General features: G+C 39.1%; 1 protein-coding gene and 1 pseudogene across 1 annotated transcript in view; one reads left to right on the top strand and one right to left on the bottom strand.

Moving 5' to 3' along the window:
• The first annotated feature begins 313 nt into the window (after positions 1–313).
• Positions 314–8658, top strand: LOC107154623 (annotated as a pseudogene).
• A 10785-nt stretch (positions 8659–19443) lies between these two features.
• The window catches only part of Rev3l (REV3 like, DNA directed polymerase zeta catalytic subunit), a 177904-nt gene continuing 176492 nt past the window's right edge, over positions 19444–20855 (bottom strand). The window contains exon 30 of the mRNA XM_048800354.1: positions 19444–20566. Coding sequence (XP_048656311.1) covers positions 20426–20566 — 141 coding nt within the window. The 3' untranslated portion in view covers positions 19444–20425. The remainder of the gene's footprint in view (positions 20567–20855) is intronic.

Consider the following 20855-nt stretch of genomic DNA (forward strand, 5'->3'; position numbering starts at 1 on the left):
CTAGCAGTTTCCCAATTTTTCCTAGGAGATCGGGGTAGCTGGATCGAGGTTCCACCTTGTAGTTCTTGGCCCATAGTTGTCAGCAATCCCGCCACTTTGTACCTTGTTCCTTAATGGCATTTTATCTTGGGATTTCTCTTCAGAGGCTGCAGCTTCAGTTTGCTCCGCCACGGGGGGGCAGTCCCCTGGCGTCAGGAAGTTCAACTAAGTGTGATGCAATGCCTGCGAGAGATCCGGTCTCCTAGGCAACCAGATTAACTTCCGGTTTGAAGCGCGGTTCTGGTTGGCTGGAGGCTTCATTTCCGCCAAGTGACCCGGGCGAGCGCAGCACGTTCTGGAGGGCAAATGCCCGCTGCGTGCCAACATCTGCACGTCCCAGGCTTCTCTCCGGGTGGGCGGAGAGAAGGCGGCACCTTGGGAGACTTTCTGGCCGCGAGGGGCGGGACCGTGGCTCACCTCCGAATCCCTGAGGCTCACCTCAGCAAGACCATTTGGAGCCTCCAAGCTGGAGCTGGAACTAGAGTTCCGTGGTGCCGGGGCCACGGCTGCCGGGCAGCGGCTCCTACAGGGCGACGTCTGGGCGCATGAACCGGAGACGGTGGCGGTCTCCCGGCCCGGCCGGACCCGGGCCGTGCTGCGTTGGTTCACCACCGCGATCCTGTGTGCGGCCTTCCTGGGGCTGGTGAGAGCTGGGGGAGCGACCCTCCCTGGCCGGGCGTGAGCAGGCGCCCTGCAGAGCAAGTGGCCTTCACGGTTGGAGTCTTGGCTTCTCCCCCTACGCTGTGTGACCTTGAACACCTTAGTTATTCTGCTTCGGCCTCAGTTTAGTCATCTGGAAAACGGGCACCATTCCAACAGTGGTGGTGGGGATATTGTCAAGTGTGAAACTGTTTTTCCTAATGTGTTTAACAACTGCAGCAAATTTTCTTACCTCTCGTCGGTGCAGAGGTTGCCCAGATCTTTAGCTGCCCTTCGCACCCCACTCATTCAATCCTCAAATTATTACACAGAAAAGCTGATTTTCTAGGATATCCTCTTTCTAGTGTCCTGATCAGATTAAGCCAACCGCTGAGTTTTGCAGATAGGGAAATAATTCTGCAAAGAGAGGAATTATTATAATATATTATTATTATAATTATTATTCCATGTCACACAGCCGGATAAGGCGTAGAGCCAGTAACGTCTTACTTCACTTACAGTCCTATTTATATCAAGCGTTCAGATGCTTAAATGTTTTTTCTTGGAGCAAAGCGCAAGGCTAGATGCAGTTTTGCCAACCCCCTTTTGCCAAACTTGATAGTTTTGGAAGCTGGAGAGTTGTGACCCATAGTTCTTGTTAACACATTGTCCTTTGAGGAGAGTCACTTCTGGTCACTTAGCATATCAGAGAGTCTGAGCCACAATATTCTTAGAATATTTTGATGGAGAAGGGGAGGAGAAAGAAATCACTGTGTATTGTTGGTGAGCCCTCACTGTGTGCCGGGTTTTATAAGTCCTTTGAAGACATGAAGTAATTCCATTAGAACCATTGCTCAGGCTTCTTTCCTTATACCTGGTGCTTGCTGTGGGCCTGTGCATACCCAAGTCCTTAGTCTTGGAGTAGTCCTGCTTGGATAAGGGGTACACCCTGCATATACAGCAGAAAAGTGCAAATAGAATCAGTTATTGAAATGTAGATAAATTAGAAAAAGTTTTTTCTTTTTTTTCTTTGAGATGAGTTTCACTATTTTGCCCCAGGGCCGACCCTGAAATGTGATCTTGATACCTTAGCTGCCCAGTAAGTGGGATTACACCCACTCCACACACACTGCAAGGCTCAAAAACTTGAAAAAGGGTCTAGTGACAATTCCTCTGATAACCTGCTATATTCCTTAGTTCTGGTTAACACGTGGTCCAAGTGACATTTTATTGTTAAAGTCGTCCTGTACACATGTATGTGATAACTTCTAAGAAAGTCTTAACTGTATTCCTGATGGCTTTGGGTTTTCTTTGAAGGAAAATACATGTTAGAAACATTCAAAGTGTTTATCTCCTGCACACTTTGCACATAGGTAGTTCAGAGGATGCCATAAATATTGCTGTTTTGATATTAAAAAACAGGAATATATATTTTGATGTGTTGATAATTTAAATTTTTAGCAACTAAATTCTTATGCTGTTGTACATGTAGTATATGAAATAACAGCATGTTGAGAATAGTTTTGTTACATCTTATTAACTATTAATGCCGAATAGTTTTTTTTAAAAACTAAACAGAATTGCCTCAAAGAGCCCAAAGAAATGGATAATTTATTTAAAAAATTGAGAATTGGAATAGAAGAAAATCCATGGATCTATAGCTATAATATTGTTCATTTTTCTTGACTATGGGGCTTAAAGTATTCTCCATTACATTGTAATCGCCTTCACACACACAAAAAAAACCCTACCACTTAGACATTGTTTTAATGATTATAAGTTTAAAGAGACCCTTTTGTAATTTTTTATATTTTTATACTATAGGGAATGAGTATTGCTATACTGGGACCCACATTTCAAGATTTGGCAAGGAATGTAAACAGAAACATCAGCAGTCTTTCTCTCATTTTTGTGGGCCGTGCCTCTGGATATTTGTGTGGCTCTATGATTGGTGGAGTTCTTTTTGATTGTATGAATCATTTTTTACTTTTGGGTAAGTAAACACTGTTTTGCACTTCTGTGTTGCTGTCAAGGATCTTAGGTCATTATTTTAAACATGAAAAATAGTAGCTGCAGAGTGGTTGATAGCTGAATGGGTGGTGTTTGTGTCTTCTCCACAGAAACTGGGTTTCCATGTTTTCTTCTCTGACATTGACAGAGGAAACCTGTATTGGATCCTCTGGAAACAGATCAACACAATGGTGTGTGTGTTAGCAATTCTTGGACTTCCCGACTTTCACAGTAATTTAGGTACCACTTAGGATCATGCACTGGTTGTTCAAAAGGCTATCTCTGCTCATGAGGGTGTAAGGGCAGATTTCCTAGGACCACGGACCTTAGAATGAATGCTCCTGGAATTTGCCCAGGTTCTATGGACTCTGGATTGAAAGTGAAGGGGGGAGGGGATGGTAAGTGAACTGAAGTAGGCTACACTTTTGTCCCTACCACCCCATGTCAGTAATGGCATGCTCTACCTTGCCTTGGAAATAGATGGCAAAGTTTTGACATCTTTTTTTTTTTTTTGATAAAGTAATGTGTTTAAATAAAATTTTAGATTTAATGTGATAAAACTTCTTTGAAAGCAAGGAGAATAATTTATTGCTGATGAATAAAGAATTCCCTTTTTTTGCAATGAGACTTGAAAGAATATATTTCTTATGTTTCCTATTTCCTAGTTTGTTTATTGTTTTGTTACAAAATGCTGTACTTTCTGCATTTTGTTTTTGCTTTTATAAACTGTTACTTGTTATCCAGATATATCTTTGGGTTCTTAAGTGTGAAATATGAAAATAAATAATTTTGTCCTGTCTCTTTTGCTGTAAAATCTTTTTTGTTTTGGTATAATTTTTAGTTTGATTATTAACAGTACGTGAATTGTAATCATGTCATAGTAATTTATATTTTATCACCCATAAAGTTTATAAAATATTTAAATGGCAAAACCACTTGTAGTAGCTGCTGGTAACACTCGTCTACTTATGATTACCAAATTTAAATTGACGTTACTTTTTATAATTGACTTTTAACTTTTCTTCTCAGGGGTTTCACTTTTGGCTACCACAGTTGGTCTTTTTGTTATTCCTTTTTGCAAGGCAGCAGTGTTACTGATTTTCATGATATCTGTCATTGGCGTTTCAATGGGCATTCTGGATACAGGTTAGTGAGCCCTTAAGTGTCATCTATGGGAGTGGGGACTTTCTACTAGAAAAGTAGATCAAATGGTATTAAACTGTCACTTGCAGTGCTCTGGAAATGACATGGACTGTACTGCATGTTATGGCACATGCCTGTAATCCCAGAGACTTAGGTGGCTGAAGCAGGAGGATCACAAGTTCAAGGCCAGCCTCAGCAACTAAGACCCTTTCTCAAAATTAAAAATAAAAAGAACTGGGAATGTAGCTCAGCGGTAAAGTGTCCCTGGGTTCATTATCTAATACTAGGAAAGAAAAAAAAGAAGACATGAACTTACTAAGTGGGTCATGGGTTCACTTCATCAGATCCCCCATCCAGCAGCTACTGTTCTCGCCAGTTAGGGCACAGATTTTTGAGCAGTCAACTATGAATTTAACTTAAAGGATTTTGTTCTGTTGGAGATACTGATTACTGTATCCAAACAGGGAAGAAGCCTCTCCTGGGCTAATACTGTGCAGGTGAGCAGATTTTATTTTGGGAGAGAATTTTAACATTGTAGTTTAAGAGGAATTGATGGTTTAATAGGATAAAACAAGTGTGGAACCATTATTTGGCTGATGAAGTATAGAAGCAGCCTTCAATTTAAAATGCATATTGGTTTTTGAGTTAAGAGAATCCCATGCTGTGTACTAGTTTGCTTGTTTTTCTTCTCTCTCTCTCAAAAGTTTCTGTTCTCCCATAGTAGAGCTTCTCTGTGGGTCATCATGTCCTTGAAAATCTGCTAAGTAACATGTGATATGTGTTTACCACAAGATCCAGCTTTCTATGCCTCCCTTCTCTACTCTAAGGTTATTTATAAATTGGAGAAATGTTTTATACTTCTGGCTTAGTTTGCTTGCAAATTACAGGGTGGATTTATATGTCTATCTGAAACTGTCTGATTTAAAAAAAGAGAGCCAAAGACTAATGCTTCTGGCCTTTCACCCTGCAGGTGTTCAGATGGTGTATGAATAGATGCTAAAAGGTGTTCTCATTTCCTATAACAGGCACACCAGACACTTGGTGTATTCAGGTTCCTGAATGTGTGTTTTGCATCTGTTTCATTAATAAATAAATGAAATTCCTCAAGTACAGAATCTAGCTTTGGTAATTGGCCACTCTCTGGTGGTAAAATTTTTCCAACTAAATATATAAATTTAAATCAGTTACAAATAAGTAGATGTATGAATGTACTCCCCAGTATGATGTTGGCCCTCTAAGTAGCCTTTGCTAATATGCCTGACTCTGGGTAGCGGTGATTTATCAGTTTGTAGAATTCCATATATGCAGTTGAAATGTTATAAGTTATAGCTCTCTGGTGGGAGTAGGTTAGAGTTCCTTAGAGAATTGACTCAAGCACAATATTTGATAACTTTGTTAAAATGTGCCATGTAATACAGATTTATCCTCTTTCTGACAGTAAAGACCTATTTTTTTTTTTTAAAACCAGATAACTGTGCTTAACATAATTGAATTCTCCATCCTTCATTGGCAGGTGGTAATGTCCTCATCTTGGCTATTTGGAGGGATGAAGGAGCCCCACACATGCAGGCCTTACACTTCAGTTTTGCCTTGGGTGCCTTTCTGGCTCCAATTCTGGCTAAATTGGCACTGGGTACCTCAGTGTCTGCTGAAAACCACACAGAGCCTGCCTTTCAGCCTCCAGCCACCAACGGATCATCTGAAGCTGACTCAGCCCTTCTGTTTGGATTGCCTGATGACATGAATCTACTCTGGGCTTATGCTATTATCGGCACTTACATTTTCATAGTGTCTCTCTTTCTGTTTGCTTTGTTTTTCAAGAAAAGCTCAGGGCAGGAAAAAGCAAAAGCTTCTGCTCAGGCATATCGAAGAGCTGAATATCACAAGATTCTTCTCTGCCTCCTTTTCTTATTCTTCTTTTTTTATGTTGGAGCAGAGGTAACATATGGCTCTTATGTTTTCTCCTTTGCCACCACCTATGCTGGCATGGAAGAACGCGAAGCAGCTGGGTTGAACTCCATCTTCTGGGGAACCTTTGCAGCCTTTAGGGGCCTGGCGATCTTCTTTGCTGCCTGTCTACAGCCGGGCACCATGATTGTGTTGAGCAACATTGGCAGCCTGGCTTCATCTTTATTTCTGGTGTTATTTGACAAAAGTCCACTCTGTCTCTGGATTGCCACTTCGGTGTATGGGGCCTCAATGGCAGCCACATTTCCCAGTGGTGTTTCCTGGATTGAGCAGTACACGACCATAAGTGGGAAATCAGCAGCCTTTTTTGTAACTGGTGCAGCACTGGGAGAAATGGCTATTCCTGCAGTAATTGGAATTGTTCAGGGACAATACCCAGATTTGCCCATAGTTCTGTACACCTGTTTGGGGTCAGCAATATTCACTGCTGTTATATTTCCTGTGCTGTATAAATTAGCTACCTTGCCTCTGGATCACCAGCGAAAAGCTAACAGAAAGAGTGAGGACCAAAAGTCTTTGCTTTCCAACTCTGAGCTAAATGACTATGAGGAGGAGAATGAAGGGGAGGACGCAGAAAAATGGAATGAAATGGATTTTGAAGTAGTAGAAATGAATGATACAATGGGGCCTATTGTCATAGAACATTCTGGAAATATTTTGATGGAGCCCACAGCTGATGTCTCCACCCAGTTCCTATCAAGTACATTAATATTTAAGTCTTCCCCAGTTAATACTGGTGATTCCGCTGTGAAACACCTTGCCAGAAGTGTGGAAAAAAGGGACTAACACTTAGAGAAGATGAATTATTTACTGACTGCCGTGAATAAATGCCACTTTTAAAGAGGGCAGAGCAGCATTACCAGATTTCAGCATGCTTTGGGGATCAAAGTTTCAAGGCCCACGTTAGCAAATGCTGAAGATTTGAAATGTTCTAATTCCCAGTGTTTCCCACAAAGTATCAATTGTGTGGTTCAGTAGGACCTTGTTTTGAGACTATTGTGTATCATAGGCTGATAGGTAATATTTTCTTGTGTCTACCTTTCAGAGCACACAAACCCTTTTTTTTCCTTCTTGAGAAGTTGGGTAGTGTTCGACTAGAACAAAAGCCGTTATGTGTGGGATGGATATTCCATTCAAGTATCAGGCATGTTCTGCCAAAGATGTTGGGCAGAGAAATTTCATGATTATCTCTGGAAACAAATAGTTGTTTTTATTAATTGCTTTACCTTATCTTTATTGTTGGACCAAAGATTGTTAAAGACTTATTTGGTATTTGATTTCTAGGCAGAGAACACAAAGCCAGACTCAAGAGACCTGGGTTCAAGACAGGAGTCTGGCTTAGGGCTCTCAGTATAGGTCTTGTTTATGTTATCACTTGATCTGTGACTCCAGAAATGGAAGTGAGATGAGATCCAAATTGAGAAACTCCTAGGTTTTAAAGTTTGTGTAGGATGACAGCTAGCACATTCTTCATTTCAAATGAGAATTGAAACAAAAATGGTAAATGGCTTTAAGTATGAGCTATTGTGTATGAATTCATTCCAATTTCATACACTCTATATTAAATATGTTCTTTGGAAAATATTCTAAAGAGCACTTTTTTTTTTTTGGTACTGAAATTGAACCCAGTAGTGCTTTACCACTGAGCTATACCTGCAAACCGCACCCCTCCCCACCTTTTTAAAATTTTTGTGATAGAGTCTAAGTTGCTGAGGCTGGCCTAGAACTTGGTGATCTCCTGCATCAGCTTCTCCATTGACTGGGGTTACAAGTGTGCACCATCGCACCAGGCAGGGATACATTTTTAATGCTGCATCTCATTGATCCTAAGCTATAACTTTTCCCCATAATTTAATGTCTTTTAAACTGCATATACTTATAATCAATGATCTTTTAATATTATGAGAAATCTTGTTTGACATTTTTTTACTACATGCATATATAAAATAACATCATATTTTACAATCAGTGTCTTAGGTTCAGTGATATGCAGTAAATATAATTATGGAAATTATATTTGCAGATATTTTTTAAAGAAAACTTATTTTTATATGCTAATTTAATCTCTAGTGATGTGTAAATAGGATTTGGAGATACTATATTCTGATATTAGAAGCTGTTTGAATTATTACATTAGTAGTAGAGGCATAGATGGGTCTTTTGAGGCCCCTGACCTACCTCAATAACAGAGGCTGGGTCTAGGTCTTACTGTTTCAAGACTTTGACTCTCACTGGATTTGGGTGATAATCCCAGTATAAGTACTGTGAACCAGACTAGAAGTTCAGTTTACAAGGAGGCACAGCCTTTTCTAGGGTTTGGAATTCTTGTGTCACCCACCCATCCTCTTCCTTGAGTTTGAAATACCTGGGAATCCAAAGTGAAGATGAGAAGATGAAGGGCTGGAGATGTAGCTCAGTGGTAGAGCACTTGCTTAGCATGCTAAAGGCCTCCGTTCAATCCCCTATACTGGGATTGGGGGATGTCAGACAGCAGGTGGCTTAGTGGTCCAGGCATCAAGGATGAGGAAGGGAATTTATGAGTATGGCCAAACTGGTGTGTCTATCCTTCAATAAATGACAAGAATCAATAAGAGTTTTTGTATACTTTTCCCTAAGTTTTATGTTGAGTGACCTCAAATTTCTACCAGAATGCTTTCTCTTATCTAATGTCTATAAATTTGTTTTTGAGAAACAGTTGCTTTGGTTTGTCTTAAGTGAAATGCAGTACCTTTCTTAACCAGTTTGTTCACCTTATAGCTTTCATTCATGTTGAGAACGCAAGAACTTTGGAGAGGGCTGCTGGAGAAATTGATGGTAAAATACCTGTTGTTTTTTTAAAATACAGTACTTCTCCCCTGATTAGTGTTGGAAATCACTTATGTTCCACACTCTCTCTTCTCTTTCTCAGGCTGCTGGGCCTTAGGCAGTAGCAGTTGTTTGGCTGATGAGAGGCTCATTACTATAGGGATTTTCCCCTCAGCTTCTACTTTTAGAGGGTAGGAGATGAGGCCATGGGAGAAATGCATGGGAATGAGAACATGGCATACATTTTGGAAATCCATATAGATAAATCACTAAGATTCCACAAACCAAAATGTGGATGTTCATAAGACCACTGGCATTATAAAATTTTGAAAACGTGTTTCCATATTGAAAGGAATCAACTTAGCACAGTCTAAGCATTAGCATTCATTTGAATGATCAGTTCTTAGGTGTCTACTGATATACAATAACCAATAGCCAACTTTTCTATTGCTGTCTAATAAATGACCACAAAAAACAGCAACTTAAAACAACATACACTTATTATCTCACATTTCTGTGGTTCAGCAATGTAGACATGACTTAACTTTCCTCTGCTATGGGTATTACAGGGCCGAGACCCATATCCCTGTTGGGTAGCATTTTCTTCTTCATTGGAGTGTTCAGTCCTCCTTCAAGGCATGGGGTTGCTTTCAGTATTTAGTTACTAGCTTGTTGACTGGGTTTCCTGTTTCCTGCTCACAGTCAGCTGGTCCATTCTTAGGTCCTTCAAGACTCCCACAGTTCCTTGCTATGTGACCCTCTCATAGATCCTCCCACAACATGGCAGCCTCTTCAAAGCCAACAGGGGAGTATATGCACAAGACTATGGTTTAATGTCCAGCACCACCACAAAAAACAAAACAACAACAAAAAAGACAAGTGTTGCAATACCCTCCTGCAAGAAGTGTGAGATCCAAGATATTATTCCTAAGATGATTTTGTTTCACATGGATTCAGTGGATAATCAGGATAGCTTTATTATAACCAGAACTTTAGAATCATAGCAACATGTCACTTAACCCTGCCACTTTCACATATTAATAAAAGATATTTAGAAATTCTTCATGTAGCCTCCCCTGTGTGTAAAGGAAAAAAGCAGGCTGATGATGATTGTGAGGAGGAAGATTTTGGCTCCAATTCTGAAAGACACTTTGGCTAGTTCATTTTAGCTAGGTCGAACATGAGTTGAATATTCATATATGTATAAGTAGCTTCACATTTAATGATTTAAAATTTTATAAATGTGAATGTTTATAACCAAGATTTTTTTTTCTTGTCTGTAATCCCAGCTACTTGGGAGACTGAGGCTGGAGGATAACAAGTTTGTGTCCAACCTTGACAACTTACTCAGACCCTGTCTCAAAATATAAAATGGGCTGGGGATATATAACAGTGGTAGCACACCCTTGGATTCAATACCCAGTCCCCCAAAATAAAATTTTTAAAAACTATTTTTTAAATTTATTTTCCAACATTTATCTAGTGGTTAGTTCTATTTTTGTCTTCTCTTGTCCTCCTCTTCAGTCCTATTGCTTTTAGAACTTTCAGAGTTGATCGATTCTTGTATTAAGTATTCTTATATATTTTCTTGTCTTGCTTCAGTTTAGGAATTTAATTTCAGAATATATTTGGTACCCATCTCTAATTTTATTGCAGCTTGAGTTTGATGCATTTATTAGCTAGTTACTGGGTGGGCAGGAGAAAGGTTTTGAAATTGTCTGGTGACATGAGTAGCATGAGAGATTGGGGTTTTTAGCTTTTGAACAACTCGTTGAAAGTATAAGGTGCTTTTACAAAACTGATGTATTTTTAATGGCGTATGATGTACAAAAATATAACTCTTACTATATTATCCATTTTCAAGTGTGCAATGCAGTGGCAGGAAATATATTCACATTGTTGTGCAGCCATGACTGCTATCCATCCGCAGAACTCTTCATCTGGCATAACTGGAACTCTGTGCCCATTAGGCAGTAACTCTCTGTCCTACCCACCCTAAGTTTTAATAAACTTCTCTCCTTGGAGACTACCAAGTATCATGTGTTTGAGGGCTTAGGTTACAGTTTTCTGCACTTGAATGATCCTCTGTTTTGCGCTCCTTTGTTAAGAAACATGGAAGTCCTGTGATTGCCTAGGAGCAGATGGTATGTGTTCAGGGAACCATGGACTAGGCTGCTCTCTGCCTCTCACAGAAGCTCCATGGGACTACTTCCTTCTGTTTCCCTCTCTTGGTCCGTCCTCTTGATATTTCTAGTCCTGATTCCCCAAAGAACCTATGTGATGTGAGTAGGTCCCATTACCATTATTGGACCTAGGGGTCAATAGTGTGCCTTATGAATGGTTTGCCTTGGGTCCGTCCGTCCTTCCTTCCTTCCTTCCTTCCTTCCTTCCTCTCTCTTCCTCTCTCTCTCTTTCTTTTTTCTCTCTCTTTCTTCCTTTCCTTTTCTTTTCTTTCCACATTTATTTATCTTTATATGGTGTTGAGGATCAAACCCTGGGCCTCACATATGCTAGGTGATTGCTCTACCATTGAGCCACAACCCCAGCTCCTGCCTTGGGTCATTTCTATTGCTTCCTTCCAGAGAGTGGCCACCTTCACACTCCTGCTGCCATTGCTCAGAATGCAGTAGCCTTACACCAAAATTCCACTGCCTACTTCATGTCAGGGTAATGCTGGGCTTTGTGAATATTGCTAACAGGTACCTGAAAGGGACTGGCAGGCCCTTCCAATTCATCGTTTGAATTGGAATTGAAAACATAATTCCAGCAAATTGCAGGAGTTGGGGGAAGGAAGAGTAGTAGACAAAGCTAGTGGACTCTGATTCTTACCTGAAAAAAAGAAGGCACTATCTTAATAGGGCAGCATTTATGCTTGAGTGAGCTGTAAACAGATTTCTGTTTTCAGGAGATATTATAGCTCTAATCTCTGTGGACCAGACAGTTTCCAAGTTCATACAGTTCAGTCATTTAACAGGTATTGACTCAGCATTTTCCATTTTTAGAAACTAGGGCCCTGTGGACAAAACGGTAGAAGACAGGTGGGATTCCTGTTTCATTGAGCTTATATTTTTCACCATTTCTATTAGCTGAAGAGCCAATAAAGCTTATTGCAATTGTTTTCAACAGTTTGGGGAAAGCAAAATAGCTAAGCTTTTGGTTCCTGGTGTTAGGTGCAGGACATGCCAAACAAAGTTAGCTGCAGGATGACCTGGCTGCTCAAACCCTCTGTCTGATTCTTTATCACCTGTTTGCTTCAAGCCCAAATGCCCAAGCCCCCGCTCAAGGCTGAGTGCTTCGCCCCCCTGCTCAAGGTTGAACACGAAGCCCGCCGCTCAAGGCCAAGCACTTAACCCCCTTGTGTGCCAACAAGGCAGCTTGCAAACCCAGAGACCCTGTTAGATTTAGGCAGCACAGCAGAAGGGCTATAAAAGCCTTCCCCAGCTGCCCCCCTCCCACTTCTTTCCTTCTTTCTTTTCTCTTTGTTGCATTGCTGCAATAAAGATCTCTTGGTTGCTCCGAGTGTTGTGGTCACTTTTCTTTCACCTGGTATGTGTTTGTATTTGTGCATTCCCAATATTTTTCTGTCTTTGGGGTCATGCTTGATTTGCAGTTTGGTAAGAATATTTAGCACAGTGCAGAAGTTAATATAGCTCAAGCCTGCCTAAGAAGGTTCTAGCAGAGGAGTCTGACACCAAGATGGGGATGTGCTCAGTACAGGCAAGAGGACATGTTCATGGTTGAGCTCGAGTGTGGGTTTCAGCTCCCAACACCAGGGTAACTGAGCAGGTTCTCAGTTCTCAGCCATTTCCCTGATCCCTTGCAGAAAACTCTGCCATTAGAAGGAGAGCATCCTGTTCTGATCCTAAAGCCCTTTGGTCCTTTGCCTTCTTGAAGAATAAGCCAGAGAATCATTTCAGAAGAAAAGATGTTTACCTGCAACAAGAGCAAGAGAGCGCCTCACTTGCAAAGTAAAAAACACAATATTTGAGGGAAAAGTTTAAAACTGCCAAGAATTCTGAGTCTACCTAAGTCTATTCAATGCTGTTAATTGCAATCTTGCCAAGAGTAAAAGTGATTAGAGATTTTCTGCATGTTGCCCTTCCACATAGGTTTTCACTTGTCAGTTTTGATCTTGGGGCTTAAGAGGATAGGAGTAATCTTGTAGATTCACCCCACCTGAATATCAGTGCATTCACTGTTTATATGCCTTTGTAGAATACAAGAGGCGTTTGAGAAATATGTTGTATTTCTCAACATATTATATATATATATTATAAATAAATACTGATGTTGGTTTAAGATAAAATTCAATTTCTTTATTTATTTGATGTTTAACAATGAGATTGGCATCCCTCTTTCAGAAATGAGTCAAGATATGTTCAGATTTTAGATTTTGAGTGCACCCCATAAAAAAAAAATGTGATGGTTGGGTTGGGTTTGGAGAACCAGAGAAATAGTTTCACCTCACACCCATTTTTTTGGAAATGACATGTAACGTCTTGACACTTCAGTGTTCCTCAATTTTCTAAACTTGCCAGTCCATAGAAAAAGCTGTTAGTAGCTTGTTATCTTAGTGTGTCGATAGTTGGGTCATAGTTTCCAAATGGAGATGTTTCAGAACAGAATGGAGGTTTTCTAAATGGCACATCAGGCAGAACCTGGGATCTCCTTGCTTCTCTTCTCTACAGAACCCAGCAACTGAAGCTTGCTGTCAGTGACCACGGCCCTATTTGTTCACCTACTTAAAATAAGCAGAGTGATAAAAGAGTTCAATGCTTGTAGGTTGGAGCAGATTCAGGTGTACAGCTCTTTCCTTACCTTCTCAACACTTTATGAGTCTTAGGAAAAGATAGTTTAAAAATAGCAAAGTTGAGGCTGAGAGAAACTAAATGTCTTACTCTTCTCATTTAAACAGTTAAGTAAATGATAACTCCAGGTATCCTTGACTGCCACCATCTCTGCTTTAAGTGACCTGAATTTACAGTTGTGTACTCTGCTCAGGGAAGGGACCCTCTTTGCCTCATACCAGGGACTCTGGGCAAAGCCTGGCCTTTTCTGGCTCCTCCTAGAAAGCCTTAGCACTGGGCAATCTATGAAGTATAATGGAGTGTATGATATACAAGGGTCCCCAGGCTTTCCACAAGGAAGTGGGCTCAGCTTATCATTGAACTCCTACTTAGTTTTCATGGATTTGAATGGATATGAAGGTGGACCTAGTGGTCAAGTTCTGACCTCACCACTCATTGCCAGAGGCCCCAAGCCGCCAAAGATGGGACTGTAGACCGTGGTTCAAAAGGACAGAGCTTCTCGGGAATTGGCTGGGCCCTTCTGCTACCTCTCTCTGGAAAGAATACTTGTTTGGAAATGTCATTTTTCTTGTTTTTCTTTTGTGGTACTGGGAATTGAATTCAGGGACACTATACCACTGAGCTATATCATTAATTTCAGGCAATGGTGCATATCTGTAATTCCAGTGATCTGGTAGGCTGAGGGAGGAGGATTGAAAGTTCAAGGCCAGCCTCAATAACTTGGTGAGACCCTATCTCAAAAATAAGACTGGGGATGTACTCAGTGGTAAAACACTCCTGGGTTCAATCTCTAGCACACGTGTATGCTCACACATATATACAATTTTATTTTTTTTTAAATAAAAAATTAGGGTCCTCCCCCTTCAGCATCCCCAAATGCTGGGATTACAGGTGTGCACCACCACACCAGTAAGGGATGGTAGTTTTCAACTGTTCCCTACAACAGCTATTTCATTCTCCCTCCTCTGGGAATCTTTAATGCATCCGGGAGGTAGAATGTCTGAAAACAAAAACAAACAAACAAAAAAAACCAACAAACTCATATTTACTCTGGAGGTGAAGAAAGTAAGATCTGGTGTCTGTGTGGACTCACATTCTCCCTCTACCACCTACTTTTACCTTAATCTCATTACTTAGTCCCAGTGTTCCTCATTTGTCTTTCATAGACTTGCTGGAGCTATAAGTAAGATTGTATTTGTAAAGCACTTACATATAACCTTACTCATATTGTTATGTGCTGAATCAATTCTCCCCCATCCTAACCTTAACCCCTAGTAACCCTGAGTGTGACTATATTTGGAGATGGGTCTTTGAAGAGACAATGAAGTTAAAATGAGGCCACTGGTGTGGCCTCTAATACAATAGGAATGGTGTTCCTATAAGAGGAGGAAATTTGGACACAAACAGGCACAGAAGGAAGATCATGGGAAGACACAGGGAGAACAAGGCTCTTATAAGTCAAGGAGAAAGGCCGCAGGAGAAACAGTACTACCAGTGCCTTGATCTTGGACTTGTAACCTCCAGCAGTGTGAAAAGATAATTTTCTGTTGTTTAAGTTACCCACCTGGAGTAGGTAACTTGTTATGGCAGTCCCACCAAATATGTGTGTGTGTGTGTGTGTGTGTTTGTGTATACATACACACATTATATATATATCAAGCACAAAATAAATATTAGTTGTTTTTATTATTTATTATTATTGTTTTGTAGGCCACAAAAGGGGTAAAATGCCAGAGAATAGGGAATTTGAACTAGAAGATAATTCTGTTTTAGTAAAAGAGACCATCTACAAAAGGGAAATACTAAAATTTTTTATAATTATTATGTCTGGGAAGATGAGATGTGACACTTTTCACTAGCTGATGAAGTTATGGATGGTAAAGATACTTTAATTGCTCTGGGAAGTCAGTAAGATGTGTGGCTGGGAGCTCCCTGCTCAGGCACTTTGCAAAGTTTGGACCCCCTCAGATCCCTCAACTGGAGTCCATTGGCAATGGAAAACTGAGATTGAAAGATCACACTTTTTTTTTTTAAAAAGTGGGTAACGTATGCATGTAATAATAAAACCCAACAGATAAAGGTGAATTAAAAAGTATTCTTATTTATCTCTCTCTTATCTCCAAGCCCCAGTGATGTAGGCAACTACTATTATTTTTTGTGTATCTTCTAGACATACCTGTGCATATGCAAAAAAAATTATGTGTCCTCTGCTTTGTTTGTAGATTTAAAAAATGTATACATAGATTGTGTACATATTTTCAAAATACGTATGTATACCTTGTGGAATGATTAGAACTGATGTGCATTTAACTCGGCTTTATATATTTTTCAGTGCTGGGCATCAAATTGTCTTCTAGTATATTAGGTGAGCATTCAGCTTTACTTTTCAGCATTGATTATTAGAATCTGTCTGAATGAAAGAGGCATGTAGTTTTTTAAAAAGTAATATTTTATTTAGATATAATTCCTAAGATATCATCCCGAAGCTTCTCTTTAACCATATTCTTGACCTATCCAAAGTACCCATATATCATAATGTATATATAAAGTTTCAGTTATATAGGGGCTTGAAATATGGAATGATGCAGTTATAGGTAGGAGGAATAGCCATAAAAATGCATGTGAGCCAGAACCTGCTTTGCTGTAATAGTTAACTCTGTGCACAGTTATAGTGCCATCTGGGTGTCTTTCCTCAAGCACCAATGAGGCGTTAATCCTATTTTTAGATGGAGGCATAGGCTTAGTTGCTTTTTTCTCTGTAGTCTTACAGTCAATGGAAATAGAGCTTGAATTCAAATATAAGTTTTTATGACTCCAAATTTCATGCTATTTTCACAAAACTATTCTACCTCTTTATTGAAGGTAGCCGTATGTAAACTGACTTCTTTTTTTTTAATATTTATTTTTAGTTTTCAGCAGACACAACATCTTTGTTTGTATGTGGTGCTGAGGATCGAACCCGGGCCGCACGCGTGCTACCGCTTGAGCCACATCCCCAGCCCCGTAAACTGACTTCTTGACTAAGGTTGGTAATCCAAATCTCTCATTTATAGGTGATCCACTTTAATCAGGTTTCAACCACCACCAGTCTAGAAAACTGCTCTAGACCCAGTGACAACTCTGGGTGCTAGACCTGGGAGACATTTTTAATTCTCTAACTCACCATTCACTTATGTAGCAATCATTTGAGTGACTTCCACTTGCCCGGCAGTATGCTTGTGTTGGGGAGCAAATTCTAATCTCTGTCCTCATGATTTTGGAGTCTGTTGAGAAGAATGACATCAAATGTTGGCAAAGTAATCCACTCTCACTTGTCATGAGTCAGAGCAGCCAGCACTTAGCAGCTAGGTACAATGGCACATACCTGTAATCTATTCAAGAACTGAGGCAGGAAGATCTCAAGTTCAAGGCCAGCCTGGGTGAATTAAAGGAAAAAAAAAAAAAAAAGAGCTGGGAATAAAGAACAGAAATAGGGTGCCCCTGGCACTGTCCAGTCCTTCCCACCCAAAGTCAGCCCAGGGTGATACGGGAGCTTACACCTGCTTTTAGGCCTTTTGCACCTTGATAAAAGGGTGGGTTAGAAGGTCTTACCTCTCATGAGGATGCACACTTCCAGTTACCCCCCCTATTCTCAGTACTGTACCTCATCATGTTCAAGGTCATCAAGGTTTGTGTATCTCTGATTCTCTTTAAGGCTGGAGTCAACTGTGTCTGGGAGCAGCAAGTGTGGTCACTCTAATATGTGGAGTTAGTATGGCCTGTGTTCCTTTTATTTAAACATTTCCCTCCTAGGGCCTTGCTACTCTAAGGTCTTCCTTGAATTCTCTAATAATGATCAGTTCTGGCTCTTTCTCATTTCTGGGCTCCTCTAACAGAGAAGGAGGTAAAAAACATCTTTACTCCATAATTTTGAAACCAATATTAATTTTACTGGTTTCTCTCCCAAGTGAAATATTTGTAGACAGGGGATTACTCTGGTATTTCTTTCCAGATAAGCAAAATGCCAGGCACATCTCAGTAAATATTTACTGAATGACTGATACTTAAGATTTGTTTCAGTGGCTCTGGAGGCTGAGGCAGGAGGATCTCAAGTTCAAAGCCAGCCTGAGCAATGGCAAAGTGCTAAGCAAGTCAGTGAGACTCTCTCTAAATAAAATACAAAATAGGGCTGGGGACATGGTTTAGTGGTTGAGTGCCCCTGAGTTCAATCCCCGGCACCCCCACACCTGCCAAAAATAAAAAAGATTTGTTAACTATAGTATTTTGCCTTCACCACATTTCCATTCACAAAGCTGTATTAGGTAACCAGGGGCAGGTGATGTCCTCAGTTTTCAAAGAATGTGAATATTTTTAAACCAAATGATTTTTTTCAAATTAAATTTTTTTTTTTTTTTTAAAGGGCTGTATTCTTATTAAGGTTCCTTAATCTGCCCCATTCTTTCCCTGAAATTTTCTTCTTTCCCTCCATCAAAAGGTGGTGGGATCAGTACGACAGGTAAAGATTCCTGGGTAATAAAAAGGTATTTTGATTTAAAAATGCCTTTGTCTTCCTGATAACATTCTCTATTTCCCAAACATACAAAGAAATCTGATGGTACGAATCTGAGAGTACCTCTAATAAGATATTTTGCTTTGTAAGTCACTCTTAGACATTGGCAAAGTCCTGAAATAAATCTGAATGAGGGTGAGGAAATGAGAAAAGCTATGGATTGGTGGTATGTCTTGTGATTTCATCCTTGGATACCAAATGCCAGACATAATCCCTGACTGTTTTCCTATACAAAGCTGTTTAAGCAGAACTGGGGCATTAATGGTACTGGATTTTATTGCCTATTATAAAACCCAAGTGGGTAGAGGTAATAATTCTCCTCATATCTGGAGAAGAGGTAAGGCATGATGGGGATAACAATAAGTAGAGGTGTATGTGCTATCTTTTGAGAGGTACAGGGCTAAGAGTGATCTGAAATATCGATCCTAAAAATAACGATTTGTGTACTGCCCCCTTTCCCTACTCTTCCCTCTGTTGATGGCAGATCCTATTAATGTTATTTATAGCTAGGTTTCTGTTTGCTTTATAAAATCAAATATGTAAAGAAATGGTATTTTGAAATTGAGAAGTCAATTAAAAAACTTTTTCAAGGGTCGTAAATAAATATTCTTATGGTTCAGCTGTTATGAAATGAAGGGGAAAAAAGGGGAGAAAATAGAAAGATCAAGACTATACAGTTACAAGATGTTAGTGTAAAATACAGTTCTGGAGCCAGGTGCAATTGTTCCCAAGATGAGAAAGAGATGGTGTAAGTGGAAGTTCTGACAGTACAGAATTAACAAGTAGAGAAAGCTTTGTAAGTGTCCACCTATGCATGAGTTATGAAAACCCTAATTCTAAGGACTGTGCTCAGTCTCCCATACAAAAACAACAAAGATTCTCAGAAATGAGGATTTATTAATGTTTTAACAGGTCTTGAGAGACATATGTTTAAAAGCATGATTTGTATCTCTTTGATTTCATACTTACCATGGAATTCTCAGAAAACGAAATCATACCAGACATTGGACATACACATTGCATTTCTGATGAGTAAGCAAATGAGCAACCTATGTTAAGAATTTTTTTTCCTATTGGAAAAAACTGGCATATGTTAGAAATTGGCATTAAAACTCTTAAAAAGTTAATAATGTAGTTTTTGCTTTCCATCAGCAAAGTCTGCCCTCAAGATTAAATGATTTTGTCCAAATGAAGTAAACCCTGAAGACCTACCAACCAGTACATGCTTTTCTAAAAGGGCAAGTGCTAAATTTTTCCTAGACTGTTCAATCAGGATCTATGAAAGATATTGTCTATGCTTATGTAATCAAAATAGATTCTACTACATGTATAACTGAAAAGAACAACAAAAAAATTAGATGTCAAGCAAAAAAACAAACAAAAAAAAAAAGAATGAGTTTCATTGACCTCATTAAAATTCAGGAAAGCATAGGGTAATATATGTAACTGATAATTTCATTTATAGCAAGATAAAAACCACACTTCCATATTTCATATTTTATTCAATTTTAATATGGTTTCCATTATTAACTCTTAAAACAATGATTTCCAGTTTAAAAAAACAATGCACTGACCACATAATTCCTTTTTCATTTTATACAGTTATACAAATATTCTAAATACACATTTTGTGTTCAAGATGGTGGCAAATAAGATTAACTGTACAGTACATAAGAAAAGAAAATATTTTAAGCATATTTAGAAGCAATAGAAATGTCTATACAAAACAAGCGAAAATGGAATAAAATTTTTTATTTTTAAAGTATTGCAACAGGCCCACAGGTTTGTAACAAAAATGTCTTTGCACAGTTCCTCACAATGCCCCATTAATAGCTAAAGCAAGACAGCGATTTTTAGAAAATGATGTTTCAAAATGCTACACATGGTACTATTGTTTGCACAGTTTGATCAAAATAACAAATCTACTTTGAGTCAAGCAAAACCTAGAGGAAATATACCAAACAACTTCAAAATCATTTGTATAAAATTCATTGCACATTATTTTACTCAGTTGTTTGAAAAGTAAAAAAGTGTATTTACAAAATATTTTGCAGTCAAAATTATAAAGTGAATGGATATCTCTAACACGTCTTGATATAGACAGTTCAAGGAAAACACACAAATGTTTTTTCTTTGAGAGGCTTTCAGTGTTCCTTCCACAGGGAAGTAAACATGATCTACTCAAATGCTTTAAAAGGTGGTACACATACTGGAGCAAATCCAACACCTGCATTATAAAATAATGTTAAAGGTGAAAGAATGAGGAATTTGTACATTGTAAGAAGTGAGCTATTTAGAGATCAACACGTAATTTTTAATTCAGTTAGCATAAAAGTCTTCATAGTCTTCAGAAAACAGAAAATGAACATCCTTGACTTGATGGAAGTTGAGAAAGCACCATGCACAACAGTATAGTGGTAAACACTGAACAGAATAGCACCTGGAATTCTGTGATACTGACAATTTAAAACTGGTCTAGTAATTGCCGAAGATATGGTGCCTTGGATAATTCTCTATTTACTCGGGAGAGTTTGAAAAGTACGGGGCAGTTCAGAGAAACACATGGGATATGTCGGTCAAAGGAACTTGTACAGTTCTTGCATATCTGAAAGCATAAGAGAAATACATAAAACAATAGGAATATGTCTGTGTATATTTTTAAATACCAAATTTTTATAATCCCTCCTTTCTGACCCACCACAGATTACTGGCAAATGTAAAACATGTAATACATTACAGAAAGCTTATTAGTTTTCTCTCTCAGAAGCCTAGCCTACCCTATAGTGAGACATTTCTACAGGATATCATTTCATAAAAAACAGAACACAAAATTCTCTTATGAATTCATTTAACTCCTGAGATCATGTTTCATTTAATGTAATTCTATTATATTA

This window comes from Marmota marmota, unplaced genomic scaffold, assembly GCF_001458135.2.
Source record: "Marmota marmota marmota unplaced genomic scaffold, marMar, whole genome shotgun sequence".
In the NCBI taxonomy this organism is placed as follows: Eukaryota; Metazoa; Chordata; class Mammalia; order Rodentia; family Sciuridae; genus Marmota; species Marmota marmota.